Here is an 18,010-nt window from a genome sequence, read left to right as displayed (position 1 = left end):
AACAAAGACAGCCATCTCAGTTAAGGGGTAAGCCTCAAAAGGCATTCTTCTATTATGTGCAGTGAGTGAATGCCTGGTCATAACCATGAATCCCACGGAACACCTTGCATTGCATTAGCTGTATCACCCAGGCTGGAATGTAAGTTTCTGCTGCATTTTAGAAAGATTGCAAATTATGGGAGAAAAAGCAAGATCCTAGAAACAAATAGGTGCTCACCACATTTGTTGAATGAATGAGTCAGCTCTAGACTACATGTATGATAAGCATTTATAGACACACATGTTTCCATGACTCTGCCCTGACAGTGACTCTGTATGTGGGTACCTACTCACCATCTATAATAAAGCCCCCCAAAGGCAGGAAGCCACAGCTGCTCCACAGTCCAGCCTGGAGGGAGCAACGTTCAGCGAGAGACCACAACTTGAGCTATCTTAGGCCCTACTCTTGGCAGAACTACTTCTCAGTGCCTGATCCCAGTGGCTTCAGGTGAAGGTAGATGCCATTCTTGGAGCGCAGGACCAGCTGCAGCAATTTGATGGGTGGCTGCAAGGGGTCCACGGCGAACTCAAAGCGGAGCAAGCAGAGGGCCGTGACCACCTTCATCTCGTTCATGGCAAACTGCTGCCCAATGCAGTTCCTGCAGTGAGCACATAAAGAGGCATCGGGCCATGGAGTGTCTGGAGTGATGAAATCCAGTGTTCTCAGGGGGCAACAAAAATCAATAACGATGTTTGTGTGAATCATTGGCTGGACTCAAGAAACAGAGCTTGGGAGCATAATAGGTCCAAGACTAAGGAGATCCACATTGGGGGGTCTCTCTTGGAATGACTCACCCACCCCACCACCTGCTAGGGACATGAATATATTGATGGTAGGAAGAAGGTTCCTGGAACATAGCCAGCATTAGGATCACCCAGCATGGTTGCCCTCATCACAGAGTTCCCCAAAGTGATGCCTTGCCCACAACATCATCCATCCTCTCCTCCCTAGTCCTGAGGACCTGGAAATTCTGGCATCTCCTTACCTTGGCCCAGCAGAGAAAGGCATGAAGGCAAAGGGGTGGCGTCCAGTCACATTCTCAGGGGAAAAGCGCAGGGGGTCGAAGACCTGAGGGGACAGGCCTTGCTTAAATAGCTGCCAGGTTCAAGGGCTGGGTGACCCCCACAGCCTCCCACCCCATTTGACCTCTGGACCCAGAAATGAGGTACCTCAGGATCGGGCCACACTGCGCTGTTCCTATGGAGGGCATATATGTGCAGAGAAACCAGGCTGCCTGTGGGCAGAGTAGAGGGCAGGTGACCAGGTGGTCCTGGGACACCCAGGCCCACCTCCTCACAGGACCCAAATCCTCTCATATCTGCCTAACTAGGCGCCAGCCCCTGCCTCAGCTCTGCTAGTGACAGAAGGTTTATGACAACCCTCAGCACATCACTGTGCTTATGATCATCATCATACCTATTTCCTGTAGCACCAGCACTGAGCACAGCACCCAACACAGACTTTCGTGGAATGGAACAAAAAGGACTAACCCAACACAAACAGGACAGGCAAAGACTCTTACACACTTTCTGCTATGTGAATGGTGCCTCCTGAAGTTGTTGAAGGCACTACCTGCGTGGTGGTACGTAACAACCCTGAAATTAACCCTTTAAGGAAGGTACTCTCCTCACAGCCATTTCACAGAGAAGGAAAAAGAGGCTTAGAGGTGGAGAAATTTGCTCATTATAAAGAGCCAGGATTGGACCCAGGCCAAACACAAAGCATGAGTTCTCCTCCATTGTTGCAAATAGTGAGCCAAAGGCACAGCAAGTGTCAGAGAAGCATCCTCAAGAACTCCAGTTCCAGCCCCAAATCCACACCATCTCACCTGCAGGTAGAGAGCGACCATCCACAAAGCTGACAGGCTTGCTGAGCTGGCGGTACACCTGGGGCACGGGCGGGTAGAGACGGAGGCTCTCCTTAATGCACATGGTCAAGTAGGTCATCTTGCCCAGATCATCCCTGCCGGCAACACAACCAGTCTTTTCTGGAGATGGGGAGCCACAGGGCCCTCTGGGAAGGCAGATTCCAGCCCCAACTGCCTCCCTCCACAACCATCACAACCCCAGGACTCAGAGGAACACAAGTGCACCAAGTGGTCGGGCCACACTGGACATGGGGTGGCCACTCAGACCCAGGGTTCTGACTCCACGTTTCTCTATCCCTCGCTCATCTTCACTGCTGGGAGGGGAAAGCCCAGGACCCTAGAGAAGTGTGTGCACCCAGCCATCAAAGACAAGGTCACTCCTGTGTCTCTCAGAGCCCCACAGAAGCCACACAAGAGACAGTTGTTTGGGTTCTGCTTAGATTCCCTTCTGGAGCTGGAATGGAAAGGAACAGAAGCTAATATCCATTGGATGAATGAAGTAATAAATGCATTAATCACGACAAGCTCAGATAAATATATATTTCTTCTCCCTTTTGCCAATAAGAAGCTCAGACCCAACTGTGATGTCCGAATATAACTACTATGCAATACATCATTACATAACCCCTAGGTTTTGCCTCCAGTCCTCATTTTTTATTTGTGTTTTACTATTTTATTGAAAAAGTATCCTTTGAGTTGCTTCAAGTTCTAGATGGAATAAAGGAAAATAAAATAAATATTTCAATTCCATGCCTCCAGCCTGTGTTCACCTTGTTTCCCAACCTAGAATGCCCAGCTCTCTCCCTTTGCAGGAGTTTCACCTCTCCTTAGAAAGTCAACTTAAGCTCCACCCCTTCTGATTTCTTTGCCTGTAACATGGGGTCACTCATTCTTTGGTTTTCTCTAGCTTTTTAGTTATGTGAGTTAGTTTCTCTAAAATGTCCAAGGACAGCAAATTGGATCCTCTTCCTCCTCTTCTAACCCACACCCTCAATAGCACCTGACATGTGGCTGGACACCCTGGAAGATTTCCAACAGCCAACCACTAAAAATAAGTAATGGAGACTTCATCCTCTAAATCTTAGACCCTGGAATTGTGTGTCTCCCTCAAATAAATCTAAACTTTCTCCCATCCGCTGAGCACTTTCTGCACCCCTGCCCAATACATAGTCCAGGTAATGACAAGAGGGGAGAAGGCAGGGAGAGAGGGATGTGGAGGCAGAGGTGTGAGAGGTTCCCAGAGAGCCTGCAGCAAAGAAAGGTCAGCATCAATAGTATTGAGTTAATGAGTTCAACTTGAACCAGGAGACAGAATAATTCAGTTTCTTATTGATGGAGTTTAGAAAACAGTATTTTCTCCTTCACCATAAGAGTCTGGAGGCTGCACATGACCATCCAAAGGCAGGTGAGAAGGGGTCAGCTCCCTTGGTTTTCCCAACTCTGTTCATCCTCAATTTGCACCTCTTTCTCTCCAGGAACCCAGAAAGGTAGTCAGGTTCTACCATCAGAATCAACACACAAGAAATTGGCCTCCTGTTGACCACCTTCTCTACATTACTCACATTGGAAAAGACTCTGCAGTTGGAGAAGGGGCTCCGGGGAGCATCCCTCCTTGCAGGTAACAGGACAGCTGCTGCTGCCTTCACCTGGTTTCCAGGGATGGCTCTGTGTCATCTGCGATGACATCAGACAGCACGGACACAGCCTGCAGCTGAGCAGGACAAACTGCGCTTCCCCGCAGACTCACTCACCACTGGAAGGAGTCCCTGTCTCCGAGGATCTCACGGACTTCCTCCCGACAGCGATGCTGGTGTTCTGGGTTTAGGGCCATGCAGTAGAGAAACCAGGAGATGCCACTGGTGGTGGTGTCATGACCTTCGAACATGAATGTGTCCACCTCCGCCCGGAGGTCTGCGTCTGACAGCTTGAGCCCATTTTCATCCTAAGTTAGGCATAATGGAGCCAACCAAGGCATGTGTGGTAGGGACCAAGAAGTACTCATAACAGCAGCTGTCAAATGAAGGTCTGAGGGAGGTTGTGAAAGCTGTGTTTCAGACTGAAAGTTAGAACCCTCCCCCAGATTTCTATCTGATCTCCCAAAATCATTTGGATGCATCCTATTCCAGGAAGCCTTTCCTGACCCTTCTGCTAGTGACCTGCAACCTTACCCAGCCTGGACTGTTGATTCTGCTCATTTGAAACACAGAATGCCACCCAACAGAGGAAGAGATCTTTGTCAACATCCTTCTTCACTAGACTGTAAGCATCTGGAGGGTAGTGCCAGGTCTTCCTCATCTTCTGCATCCCTGGCAGAGTAACTAACCCATTGCAGGGCTCAGTGAATTTATGAAGTGAATAAATGAGTGAATGAATGAAGTCTAAGATTTTAAAATTCTAAGGTGCTGAGATTCTTCAGAGTCTTAGAAGTCTAGAATGGGTCTTTGAGCCTTCTGACATGTTACCCAGGGTCCCGGCCACTACATCTCTCCCCATTGCCACAGCCGGACACATCCTGCACCTCCCCACCTCTGAGCCTTTGCTGATGTGTGTCATGAGACTAGGAACAGATCATACTTGCTGGAGAAAGAAGAGGAAAATACTTAACACCCCCTGCAGCTGTCCAGTGATCCTTGTCCCAGGAGGATGGTCTGAAGACCCCTCTGGGACCAGTTCTCAGAAGGAGCTGGGCAACTGTACACTCACCAGAGCCCCCAGGAGAATGTCCAGGAAATCCAGGTGCCTCCGGTTCTGGATCTTCTTCTGTTCTTTCTCGTCTTGTAGGGCTGCCTTTCGTTCCCTGATGACTTGATCTGGGTCAGAAGTACAGGGTGTCACTGCTTGGGGTTCATCCTCTGCCCCCAGAGGAACAGAAGTCTACATGAAAAACATCTCAGAGGGGCCCAGAGGAGCTAGCTTAGACCCTAGACTTCCTGTGGGCGGACCGTATGGGAAAGGCCCACCTGTGTGGTCATGGGCCACCTGGCAGGCCCTCAGGAAACGGCGGCCATGCGGAGTAAGCCAGTAGATGAAGTCGTTATGGTACTGTAAGGATGCTATGCGCTGCTGCATCAGCAGAGTGAGATCGCTGACTGCCAGGTAGTAGTTATGGTCCCTGCACAGCAGAAGAAGGGGGGGAGCATTTAGATACTGACCCACAGTAGAGTCTCGGCTGCCCCATTCCAGGAATCTAGCCCCAGGTACAGTGCTTTCTCCCTTACCCTCCCTGCCATTAAGCCTCCCCATTAAAGTTTGAATGTGTCTTCCCTGGGGCAAGACCCTGTCTCCTCTCAGACCAGAACCCAAGAGTCCTGCCAACTCTCCCCTCTGAGCTGGCCTGAGTTGAGACGATGGACAGCTCCAAGTGCCCTCTGACCTGTGGCCCAGGCCGCTGTTTCCTTTGCCAAAGGTGCACTTCATGAGTGAGTCCAGCGCCATGTGGCCCACATCACTGAAGATGTCAAAGCTCTTGTCCTTACGAGCCTTTTCCTCCCACTTGTCCTGGAACCCAGAGAAGGGAAGTAATGTGGGGGCCAGCAGGCTTCATGTCCCATCCCTGCCCTCCAGGACTCTGCTGGAATGTGGGGGTGGGGCAGGTAGGGCTTCAGGCTCACAGGGCAGGACTAGGAGGCAGGCCTTGAACAGCACACAGACGCATAGACACTTTTCTCCCTGTCAGAGCAGCCATCATATAAGGAAATTGAAGAGCCAAGAAAGAGGTGGTGAGCTGCCCAGCACAGTGAGTGTGTAAATCAGGCCAGCCGTGATGCTGGGGGAGGAGTTTTCTAAAGGGGAAAGACTACCCTGAATAACCTCTAGGGATTATCCAGCCCTGAGATGCTGAGCCTGACCTGGAACCCTGGCATGCTTTTAGAAATGATTTGTCAATGGTGTTGCTTTAGGCAGTTGTGGTAGAAAGAGAATGAGGAGACACTTTTTAGATATAAATGGATGTCCTCATATTCCCAAATATAGGCACCCCCTCGTGCTACAGTAGGAGCCTTGTCAGGTCCCACAGAGGCCCTTTGGTGTGGGAGAAATGGCTGGGTCTCCTGGTGGAGACAGGGGCCAGCGATGCCTGGCCACATGGAGCTCCACACCTAGTGAGCAGCCAGCAGAGAAAAGGAGTCGGGACAGAACCTAGACCTAGAGACAGAACCTAGACACAGGACCTACACAGAACCTAGACACAGAACCTACACAGAACCTAGAGACAGACGAACTTCGCTGGAGAGAACATGGCAAAAGATCCTGGACAGAAACTGGCCAAAGAAACTAGAGACAGAACCTGGCTACAGAACCTGGATAGAACATGGCAAGAGAACCTGACTAGAACCTGGTGACTGAACCTGGCTGGGGAACCTGGACAGAACCTGGCTGGAGAACCTAGCGAGGAAACATGGCTACAGAACCTGGCTGGAGAACCTAGCAAGAGAACATGGACACAGAACCTGGCTGGAGATCCTAACCAGAACTTCGCTGGAGATCCTGACCAGAACTTGGCTAGAGATTCTGGCTAGGCTGTTGATCAACTGAAAAAAAAAAAAAGGAGTTGGCATAACAAGGTTTGGCACTGCTCCGGCAGGAAGGACCCCAGTGCCTCAGCAATTCTCCTCGCTGCTCTCCTCCAGGGGAAATTGGGGTGGGGAGGGGCTGGCCAATAGCACAGCCCTCTAGAGCTTGGCATGTGGAGCTCACCAGCATGGTGTGTGTGGAGTCGGCAAACACCTTCACATAGGGCTTCAGCACATCATAATGGAAGCCAGGTGTGAGCAGCTTGCGGTGCTGGAACCACGTGGGCCCATCCAGGACCAGCAGGCCTTTCCCTGGGGAAGGGATGGGAGAGGGAGGGCTTGTCAGTGCACACCATCCCGCCCCATCTCTGGCAGCCTGGGGCCAAGCTGACCCCACCTCACCCACCCCATTCCTCCCCACCCAGCCTCATCTCCTGACCCAGCTCTGCCTTCCAGCCACGCAGCCTCTAGTAACACCAGCCATGAACCCACCACCATACCTTTTTTCAAGCCCTTACCCTGGCCAGCGCCATCTGTAATATCTCCTAGGATCAACTCTAGTGCCACCCTCTCCTGAGTGCTGTTCCTTACACTCAGATTTTCCAGATCCCTTGCCCTGCCTTTCCAGGGGAGAAGACATCCAGAAGGATAAGGTACCTGGGCCCTACTTCCCTGACTACCCAGGAACTCTCCTGCCTCCTCCCTGTCTTCTCACTGAGCAGATGAGGTTAGGAACTGCACATGGGACCAGGTGGTCCAGTGGATGAATAACTGACTGAGTGGGAACCGGGCAGGGAAGGATCCTGGTCACCCAGCACCAAGGGCAGGGAAGGTAGCCACTTACCAATCCACTGGAGGAAATAGTTATACACATCTGGGGCCTTCGGGTCTGTAGGAGACAGAGAAGATTAGGTAAAGCCAAAACTGGGAGATTCCTAAAAGAGGCTTATTGGTAAGCAGGATGTGAACTTCATCTGCGCAGATTTAGGGCGCAGACCCAGGACTCCTCCCCATATGGTGTCTTTGGTCTCAGGAAGTACCCCCTTCTTCCAAGAATGCTCACCCCCTCGGCTGTACACAGCTTTGGCGTAGTCAGGCTCATAGATGTTCAGGAAGCCAAGAAACTGTCCAAACCAGAGTGGGTGGGCGTAGGGGAACTGATGAGCCCAGGATACCACCTTGTCCAGGCTCCCTGTCTGCTGTATCTGTAATGATGACAGAAGGCCAGGCCGTTCAGACACCTGACATTACTAGCCATGCCCCAAGTCCCTGAGCCTGCCCTCTCCTAGCCTGTCACTCAGGCCTATCGATCTCTAGGCCCAGGTGCCTCTCCAGACCCAGAGCCACTGCTTTAAGTCCAAGCCACCTACTTGTACCTCGGTTAGCTCAACAGCCCTAAATTGGCCAACCTGCCTCCACCTGGTGCCACCACCCCTCTATCTAAACTGCAGCCAAAAAGGGATTTTTTTTCAGCATTGAAGCTTTTCATTAGAAAGATAATATCAGCTTGCTGTGCAAGAAGGAAACCACCTTAATTCCAGCCCTGTTAAATCACTTGACACATTTTTGTTGAGGACCAAGTATGTGCAGGGCATTGTTTAGACATCTCAAGGGAATGAGGCAGACATGGTCCTGCCCTTTCATCCTATGGGGAAGACTGATAAGAAACAAGTAAACAGTTAAGCGGAATGATTCAGACAATAGTAAGTGCTAAGAAGGAAGTAAACACTGTGCTACACAAGAGACTAATAGGGAGATCTGCTTGGATAAGAGTGATCCAGATGGCCTCTCTTTGGAGATGACATTTAAAGTGAAACTCAAAGGATGATAAGGAGTTGGCCATGTGAAGAGTAAGGGAAGAGCATTCCAGGCCGAGGGAACAAGCACAGAGGCTCTGGGGTGGGAAAAAGTATGGTGTCTTCCAACAGCTGCCTCATGTGGGACAGTGACTTAAGATGAGGTTGGAGAGACCATTCAGAGAGTGTTGTGTGCTCTCTGGGAGTTTCTCTAACCACACCTACTCACACCGAGGTGTTTATGTAAAAATGGAGTATCCAATAAACACTTTTCCAAACCTGCCCGTTTTTTCATTTAACTTATCTTGTCCTTCTTTTCAAACTAGTGCAATTTACTGTCCCTCAATATTTTTCACAATTACATAGTATTCCACTATAAGAATGTATCATTATGTATTTACCCATTTTTCCTATTTTGAGAGGGTCTTTCAGATCCTTCAGAAGCCTGGCCATGGGTCTCAGAATAAAGTGTGAGCTTCATTAGTTGTGAGGAGGCATAGCTAATCTATATTAAGCACTTGCTGTGTGCCAGGCCTTCTTCCACACACCTTGCATCTTGACCTCATCCAATGCTTACAAGTCACCCTAGTTGGTTTTGCTCAGTGGAAAGAGCATCGGCCTGCATGTGGACTGAAGGGTCCCAAGTTCGATTATGGTCAAGAGCACATGCCTGTGTTGCAGGCTTGATCCCCAGTAGGGGGCGTGCAGGAGGCAGCCAATCAATGATTCTCTCTCATTATTGATGTTTCTATCTCTCTCTCTGAAATCAATAAAAATATTTTTTTAAAAAAGTCTATGAAGCCCCATTTTAGGGAAGAGGAGCCTAAGGTATAGAGATCTGAGGTTGCTTGCCAAGGACCGCACAGCTTATAAGGGAGCGGGGATTTGAATCAGGAAAGTTGACTCCCTGGCCAGCAAACTTCCAAGCTTGACAGACCTGAGTTTGAATATGGATTTCCCCTACTTTTTTAAAAAATATATTTTATTGATTTTTTTACAGAGAGTAAGGGAGAGGGATAGAGAGTTAGAAACATCGATGAGATAGAAACATCGATCAGCTGCCTCCTGCACACTCCCCACTGGGTATGTGCCTGCAACCAAGGTACATGCCCTTGACCGGAATTGAACCTGGGACCCTTGAGTCCGCAGGCCGATGCTCTATCTACTGAGCCAAACCGGTTAAGGCTTCCCTACTTTTTAATGTATGTGAATTTGGGCAAGTTTTTTAGGCTCTCTGAATCTTGCTCTCCTCATCTGTAAAATGGGGATGACAATACTTAGCTTATAGGACTGCTTTGACATTAGTGAAATCATGCAGGTGCATGTGTTATTGGATGAGGTCGTGTGACAGTCAAGGACCTAGAGCTGGATCCTGCAGAAGGTGAGCCCTTGACAGGTAGTTCCCTCCTCTTCATGCCTACTTTTCCCCAAGCCTCCTCCCTGCATCTCCTGACACATCCTACTCCCAAATGCCCACAACTACACTGGAGAATGTGCTCTGAACATGCCCTAAGATATTTCCATCTTTGGATAAAGGCCTAACCAAACCTTATCCCCTGTCAAACAGAAAACTGATGTTGGCTTACATTCTGCAACTCTGTCCCCCTGGACACTTGATACCTATGGGCCACAATTTGAGCCATGGATTCTCAGCAGCGTCAGTTGTGATTTGGTGGGCTGTTGCTCTGGGGTGGTGGTGGAGCCTATGTCCCACTTGGGGGAAGCCAAGTGTTGCTTTGTGGGGACCAAATCCATGGTGCTGTTTGTCTGTGAGTGGCATGGCAGCTCCAGCATTGATCGCCTGCCTCCTGGTGGTCAGTGAGTGTCATAGAAACCGGTCGGAAGGTGGGAAGGACACTAAGCATATTAGCCTTTTATACTAGACTAGAGGCCCAGGAACCCGACTTGCTTTATAGCCAGGTGCAAACATTTCACACTTTAACCAAATGTCTGTGAAGCATTTTCCCATGCCTCATCTCATTTGATCCTCACAGAAGTCCTGGAGTAGGTAGAGAGGAGATTCGGTGGAATCCTATTTTCTTTTCATTAGCTAGAAAATGGAGATTTAGAAAGTTAGAAACTTGACCCAACTGAAAAGAAGTAAGAAATGGTGGACCTTGAAAATTACTTCAGGTCTTCTCACTGCACAGAATATAGTTAAACACCGCTGCAGTTAAATATTTTACCCTTTGTTCTCCCTGCGTGATCTACAATAATAATCTGCTTCATGTTGATATTTACTGCTGTGTTGTTGACAATTACCTGAAAGAGAAGTTGGAGTGCTTCACTGGGCTGGAAAAAGTTTAGCTACATCAGAAAGCAGGTCTAATTAAGCAAGTTTAATCTATATATATAAAAGGCTAAGTTGACTCGTGCATGCACAATACATATAAAACTCTCACTGGCGCCAATCGCACACATGTGTTTCGATCTGTCATTGTCGATCGTGAATTTGGTTGACACTTCTATTATAGAGAAAGGGTGAATAGCGATATTAAAATATTTCTTCTAATTAAATTCCTTTCAATGTGCATGACTTCATACACTGGCCACTAGTAATATTATAATTGGCCATCATTGAGCATTTAATGTGGTTGCGTATTGCACTAATCCTGCTCTACAAATTTTTTCATTTAATCCTCAGAAAACTCTACAAGATAGACACTGTCATAATTCCCACTTTATAGATGAGGAAAAAAAGCTTGGTCACATGGCAAGGTAGCAATGGAACTAGGATTCACAACCAAGACCCCTGATTCTACTCTGGCTGTGAGTTTCCCACGTGCAGAGATACATCTCCAGGTGACATCTCCAGGTCACCAAGGGCCTCACCCCAGGGCCTTGGAAATAGTACATACTTGATAAAGTGCATGTTGAGTGAATTGAGTAAATAAAGGAAATGAAGAAAAAGTAAGGCAGGAAAGGAGGGGAGAGAGCACAGCAAGCATCTGACTAATGTAAACACTGGCCAAAGTCAGTTACACTCCTGAGGTACCAGCCCAAAGTCTTGCTCAATGAGGACAGGCAGTTTGGCAAACAGCTGCAGATTTTTATTTGTTTTTCCCAGCCAGCCCTAAGCTGCCTGCTCTGGCTAATGTCCAGATTTGCCTCTCATTTCTGCATTCTATCTCTTAACATAGGAAAGGAAAGGGAACAGAAATGAATTAAGTGTCTCCTATGTCAAGTATTATGTGAGTGAATTCATAGATTGTCTCATGCAGAATAGGTAATTACTCCCATTTTACAGATGAGAAAACTAAGGTGCAGAGATGTGAACTGACTTGTCCATTTCTTGTAGGTTAGTGCTGCTCTAACTCAGATGAGAGCCCCTACATCAAGCATTTCAAACTCACGGCCCACAGGCCACATGTGGCCCACAATGAATATTTTTGCGACCCAGCCAATATAATGGTATATAAGAAATGCTTTAATAAAAATTTCATAACTTAATCTTTACAATGCCTGTTATACATAACTACAGGCCCAGTGCATGAAATTCATGCACTGGGGGGGAGGGTGTCCCTCAGCCAAGCCTGCACCCTCTCCAATCTGGGACCCCTCGGGGGATGTCCAACTGCCAGTTTAGGGATTGGGCCTACACTGACAGTCGGACATCCCTCTCATAATCCGGGACTGCTAGCTCCCAACCGCTCATCGGCCTGTCTGCCTGATTGCCCCTAACCGCTTCTGCCTGCCAGCCTGATGACCCCCAACCACTCCCCTGCCAGCTTGATCGATGCCTAACTGCTGCCCTACCAGCCCAATCGCCCCCAACTGCCCTCCCCTGCTGGCCCGGTTCCCCCCAACTACCCTCTCCTGCCAGCCCGGTCCCCCCCCAACTGCCCTCCCCTGCTGACCTGGTCACCTCTGCCCTCCCCTGAAGTCCTGGTCGCCCCCAACTACCCTCCCCTGCTGGCCCAGTCACCCCCAACTGCCCTCCACTGCTGACCTGATCACCCACAACTGCCCTCTTCTGCCGGCCATCTTGTGCCCACACAGGGGGCAGCCATCTTGTGTGAGGGTATGATGGTCAATTTGCATATTACTTCTTTATTATATAGGATTATTAATAATGAAGTACATCATTTGCTAATGACTGATTACTATAATCATGTTGCATTTATTTACCTTAGTGCCTTACACGCAAGTGCACCATTTCTCCCCACTAATACTAGCAGCGAATATTTCAGCCACCGATTGCCACATCATTAGTCTTGTACTGACTTGTTTGGTGTGTGCAACAGGAAATATTTCACTTTCAGAGACCAAGAAAAATAGGTTTATTTGTGTTATGCTTGTTAATTTGTGCAGTTACTTAGTGTCTGGTAAGTTAATGTTCAAGAAAAAATATTAATTTTTATTAAAATGTTCTATTATTTTGTGTTAACAATTACTCATTTATTTCAGCCCTTTGTATTCAGCATGTCTTTATCAAAATAAACCTACATCTCTATGAAAATTAAAGCTTTTGTTTTTTTGCGGCCCACATAAACTTAATCCTTGTTTATTTATCCCGTGTTAGCCTTTGAGTTTGACATGCTTGCTCTACATTCTCTTCTGCACATTGAAGTCTGTCAGAGCTGTGGTGTTCAGTGGCATAAGCTGTGCACCTCATAGTCCTAGGGTGTGCTAGTCATGTGCAAGTGCTGGCCCTATTTTTCCTTCATGCAAAGTTCCCTTTCATGGTCCTCACCCACCCAACTAACCCATGTGTCTTCCAGGAAACAGCCTTGAAGAAAGAGACTGAGCATCTGACAATGTACCCCCAGGGATCCTGCCTGACCCAAGCCACTTTCCCAAAGGGCTCTGGGGACTGCGCCTGGCTACTTTGGTCTCCAGCTACCCATCTTTTGCCTTCTCTGGGGCTCTTCTCCTTTCAAGCCCAGTGCAGAGTCCAATGTAATCTCCCCATAGATCTCCTCACTCATTGCTTCTGAATTTACCATCATGAGTTTAACCAGGGCGGGTGGGGGTGTAAGAGTTTCAGTGCCCTTGTGCACACAATGTCAAAAAGTTTATCACTACATCATCTCCATCTACCAGTAAGAGGGAACTCTGGTGTTCCCAACCCCTTTTCTGCCTCTTTCCTCCTGTGTCTCTCTTATTTTTCTATCTGACCTCCTCGGTTTTCCTTACCAATTTACTTTCTGATCACCCTGACTGCTCCCCTTCTCTTCATCCCTCCCAGGTTCAGAGAACCCAAGTGGACAGGGGCAGGGAGAGGCTTAAGTCACAAAGAAGCCAGACTCACAGGATCTCAGGGATGGAAGGAGCCCTAGCTTGATCTGGTTCATCTCAGTTCCACTCCTTCCCACATCAGCCATGGGTGTGCCCCTCTGTAGCATCTCCACCAGGGTCAGGAGACCCTGACCTCATGCTGACCATGTCCACAGCTTGAACCAGCCCTCTGGCTCCCCATGCCCAGCTTTCTCCTATGTACTCCCGATTGCCTCAGAAATCTGGTAGGGCTGAGGACAGCTCTTGACCCCACTACTGGAGCTGCATCCCCATCAAAAGGGCTAGGGTGTCCTTTCTCAGAGGGTGGGATGAGACAGGGCACACCTAGCCAGCTTCTCTAAGTTACACAACTGGTCACCTGCCCTCTGTTCTGTCCATAGGCAGCCTGGTCTCTCTGCACATCTATGCCCTCCATAGGTACAGCACAGTGTGACCCAACACTGCGGTACCTTATTCCTGGGCCCAGAGGTGAATTGGGGTAGAAGGATGTGGGAGTCACCCACCCCCTGGACCTGGCAAGTTTTTAAGTAAGGCCTGACCGTTCAGGTCTTTGATCCCCTGCACATTTCTCTGAGAATGTGACTGAATGCCACCCCTTCGTCTTCATACCCTTCTCTGCTGGGCCCAGGTAAGGAGAGGACCAACATCTCCATGCAGTCTCAGGAGAGTGCCTTTCCTGGGTTGAGAGCTGGAACTCCTTTTCCCAACCCCAGCATGCAGGTCAGATTTGTGGGTCCCTCCCAAGATCCCTAACTTTAGGCCAATAATATGGCTGAGCATCTGTTATGTACAAAGCCCTCCCTGAGCCCCAGGGTGGAATGAACAGGATCCTAGAAGAACAGGACATAACCCCACCTCAAGGGGACACATTCTGAGAATTGAGAAGGATGACAGGTAGATGCTTCCAGACCTCCAGACTATAACTGAAGAACAGAAGGTAGAAGTTAGTTCCAACAGATAGCTCTTCCCTGCCCCAGGCCCTTCTTTTCATCACTAGTCCTCCTCCTCCCTTCCTACTCCCACCATCACTAGGTCTAGGAATCAAACCTAGACCTGATTTTTATGACCTGATTATGTGTGAATGAAAAGGCAGGAATCTAGGGTCCAGCCTTGACTCAATTTCTGAACTACTACATGGACATAGGTAAATTCCTTGCCCTTTATGAAGCTCAATTTTCTACTTTTTACATTATGAAAAATTATCCCTCCCCTCCCATTTCTTAAGATCCAGTGTGGATCCAACCAGACCAGAGGTGCCAAGTCCCAGGAGAATGCAGAGGAGTTAGGTGTGCCATGGTTCCCCAGGAAACCTTAATAGTGCTAGAGAACAACCACCCCTCTCTGCCCTTCCTGGTGCCAGGACCTTTCACATATTTGTGTTAGGGTCAAGAAGCCAGAACTAAGCCATGTTCCAGGCCTTCTACGCACTCTCAAGTTGGGCCATGGGGGGATTTGGGGAGAAAAGACAGCCAGGTCTGATAAGGGGGTAGGAGAGCAAGGTCCCTCTTCTAGAAAACCCAGCTTGATAGAGCAAGAGGAAGTAGAGGGGATATGAGAGAAAAGGGATTGAAGGTCTCTCAAATGCCTCTCAGACCATTAGGGTTAGACCACAATCTTTCCATTACCTCCTTCTGTACTTAGCAAAGCCTCTTCCAGTCTCCTCCTGGTTCCTCCGCTTGTCTTCTCCATCACTCTTTCTCCTCTATAGATACCCCTCCCTACTCTCCAACATTCACTGTTCATTCAGTGATGCCTACTCTGAGCTAGACCTAGAGGGTACAGGGATTAATCAGGCCAGGTCTCCATCCTCTAGGGGTCACAGTCTAGTGGGGACGATGAACAAATAAACAGAAGATGACAACCCAATGAGACAAGTGCTGAGATACAGAGCATGGGCTGATGCAAACTCCTGGTTAGGCACCCTACCCGGCCTGGGGCAGGGGACGCTCTAGTGTCAATTTTCCCCTCTATAGACAGTAAGCTTCTTGAGAGCAGGGCCTGGGTCTGATTCATCTCCCTGATGCATCCTTTCCTTTCTGGGTGTCTCCAAGGTGCATTTAGATTACTAGGCCATCCTGAGAGAGGAGTTATTTGTAGGGACAAAAAAAATAAGCCTGGACAATCCTCACTTAAAAGTCAAGTTCATTCCCAGCATCAACCATAGAGGAGAGGCAATTCCCCAGACTGAGAATGGGGGAAGGTACTCAGGAAGTAGAAGAAGTAATTATGCCTCTCTCTGAGTCTTAAACTCTGGCATCTATACCTTGGGCTCCCAAACCCAGCTGCAGAGCAAAACACTCATGAAGGTTTTTAAATTGAGGCTGGTACTTGCAATATGCTAATTAGGATCTCCAGGGACTGGGAGCCAAGGAATCTACTTCTCCCAGTTGATTCCAATGCAGGTGTTCCTTGCCCTGTGTTCAAAAAACCTCTGGTCTACTTCCCCATCTAGGTAGGGAGCTAAGGGGTGTTTCTGACAATGAGTGTTAAGGTGGTCTCCCCACCCTTAGGTAACTGGGGAGGACAAGTCATGATCTGAACCAGGAAGATGCCACAGCTCTTGAATCAGCCTCTAGACGTGGCCAGGAGAACCCCACCTTTGTGGGCACCAATGGCTAGATGCCCTGGGAGGTCTCTCAGGTAATAGCACTCATCTTTGCCTTCAATTTTCTGCCTTAAAAATTGAAATATTTACATTGCACAGAACAAAAAGGACACTCGCTAAGCTTTAAATGAGATTGCGTAATTTTATGACTATCCAGGGTTTTTGCACTGATACCATAAACAAGCCCTTATCAGAGAGCTCTGTCTGAACCTTGGGCCTCAGAATGATGGAAAGGAGTCTGTGGCCTGCCTGGTCCTCAACTTTAAAGTGCCCCCACTGGAGTGACTCAGCAGTTGAGCATCGGCCTATGAATCAGGAGGTCACTGTTCAATTCCGGGTCCGGGCACATGCCCAAGTTGCCAGGTCAATCTCCAGAGGGGGGCACGCAGGAGGCAGCTGATCAATGATTCTCTCTCATCATTGATGTTTCTATCTTTCTCTCGCTCTTCCTCTCCCTCTCTGAAATCAATAAAAATACATATTTTTTAAAAAGTGCCCCCGCCCAGGCCAGCTCAGAAGGCAGGATTGAGGTGGAGATCCTGAATGGGAAATTGAGGTGGGAAAGCTGAATGGGAACCATGGCTTGCTCCCAGGATATCATTTCCCTGCCCAACTAGGTCTCCCTCCATAGCCCCCAGGAGATTGGACTGGATTCTCTAAAGGAAAAGAGGCCATTTTCTTTCTCTACTCCTCCCTCCTCATATCCCCCACGTACCTCGAGGGCATGCCCAAAGAGCCAGTGGGTGGGGGGCCCTGGGAAGCTGTCCATCGCCTTGGCCAAGAACTGTCGCCGCACCAACAGACGAATGAACTTGAGGAAACCTAAGACCAAGATCAGTCCCAAAGCCCACAGGCCCAGGCGGGAAAGGCTCAGGGAGAGCAAGGCAGGCACCATGGCTGGAGTTGCAGCCACCAGTCTCCTCCCACTGCCCTCAGGTTCCTTTATACTCTAGACCCAGGCACTTTGCCAGTTCCTCCCACAGCCCTGCCAATAGCAGCCCAGAATGGGCAGAGCTTCATAAGGCAGAGACAGCAGCCCCAAAAGTTACAGACAACAGCAGAGACAGTCTGCCTGGCTGACTAGTTCCAAAGGGCTGGAGAGAAAAGAGATGGTGGGTTCCAAAGAGATCAGACAGCGGTTATCCTGCCTTGGTTCCTTGGAGGAGCAAACAGAAGGCAATGCTTTCTATAATCATTGGCATAACGACTGCCTATTAGCACCTTGTTGTTTCAGGTGCTTTCTACACACGATCTCATTTAACCCAAACAAGGAGGTCACAGGTACTACTCTTTATACCCATTTTCCAGATAATGAACCTGAGGCTCAGCTTGCCTGTGCTTTCTACTGTCCCTTTCCATATGGGCCACTGGGAGGGCTTGCATTTATGCCAGGCTCATGATGCTTTGAGTCCCTTTTTTATGAGGCACTTCAGGAACAAGGTTCTAACCTCAGAAGGGAGATCTGGGTCAGAAAAGGGCCAACTTCACCCCAAGATCATAGTACAAACTTGACACTAAAGAATATATAATATTACCTTCAGAGTGATCAGGAGGATCACCAAATTCAATCCCTCCTGGATTGATGAAGGGAGCCACTTTGGCCCAGAGAGGGGCAGGGAATTGTCCAAAGCCTCACAGCAAGGCAACTGTAGCTCTCAATTGCCCAGCCCAGAGTTCTGTTAAAGAACAAGGTTGATCCAGGTCCCAGCTGTACTAACTCTCCTGGGGAGAGTTTGCTATTTCTCCCTCTAGTCCCGGGTTGTAACAGTCAGGGCCCCACAGGAAACAAGTCACTGCATATGTTTCAGATGAAAAGACATGGATGCAGGGCTCCTTTCAGAGGGATAGGCAGAGTTAAGGAATCAAACAAGGTAGGGTGTGGCTTCCAGAGACTAGCAGCAGCAGGAAGCCCATTCACACCCCTAAGCTAAAGGAACAAGGGGGAAAATAGCA

The 18,010-nt window shown here is 48.8% G+C and overlaps 1 protein-coding gene across 4 annotated transcripts; it reads right to left on the bottom strand.

Moving 5' to 3' along the window:
* Nucleotides 1-20: 20 nt before the first annotated feature.
* Nucleotides 21-16,990, bottom strand: LOC118675985 (cytochrome P450 4B1). 4 transcript variants are annotated; one of them, XM_036349131.1, is made up of 12 exons: nt 16,773-16,989; nt 7,482-7,623; nt 7,263-7,307; nt 6,603-6,730; nt 5,281-5,405; nt 4,868-5,019; nt 4,611-4,717; nt 3,659-3,849; nt 1,869-2,002; nt 1,210-1,274; nt 1,026-1,108; nt 21-638 (listed from the first exon to the last, which is right to left on the bottom strand). In XM_036349131.1, exons 1-12 carry the CDS (start codon nt 16,950-16,952, stop codon nt 455-457), a joined length of 1,536 nt encoding a protein of 511 aa, XP_036205024.1. In that variant the 5' UTR covers nt 16,953-16,989; the 3' UTR covers nt 21-454. The 4 variants fall into 4 exon arrangements, 3 of the variants coding, with proteins under 3 accessions (XP_036205024.1, XP_036205026.1, XP_036205027.1); XM_036349134.1 differs by having other exon boundaries at nt 496-638; nt 1,869-1,926; XM_036349133.1 differs by lacking the exon at nt 1,210-1,274 and having other exon boundaries at nt 1,869-1,926; nt 16,773-16,990.
* Between the last annotated feature and the right edge of the window lie 1,020 nt (nt 16,991-18,010).

The sequence above is a fragment of the Myotis myotis genome, unplaced genomic scaffold, assembly GCF_014108235.1.
Source record: "Myotis myotis isolate mMyoMyo1 unplaced genomic scaffold, mMyoMyo1.p scaffold_m19_p_2, whole genome shotgun sequence".
Lineage (NCBI taxonomy): Eukaryota > Metazoa > Chordata > Mammalia > Chiroptera > Vespertilionidae > Myotis > Myotis myotis.
This window is presented reverse-complemented; position numbering and strand designations above follow the sequence as displayed.

Bases quoted from the DNA above. Each gene is read 5' to 3' on its own strand.
- LOC118675985 (XM_036349131.1), bottom strand. From the start codon at position 16,952: ATGGTGCCTGCCTTGCTCTCCCTGAGCCTTTCCCGCCTGGGCCTGTGG. The intron at 4,718-4,867 runs GTGGGCCTTTCC...CTTCTGACCCAG, and splicing joins GGTGGCCCATGACCACACAG to ATCAAGTCATCAGGGAACGA. The intron at 639-1,025 runs GTAAGGAGATGC...TGCTCACTGCAG, and splicing joins CCTTTCTCTGCTGGGCCAAG to GAACTGCATTGGGCAGCAGT.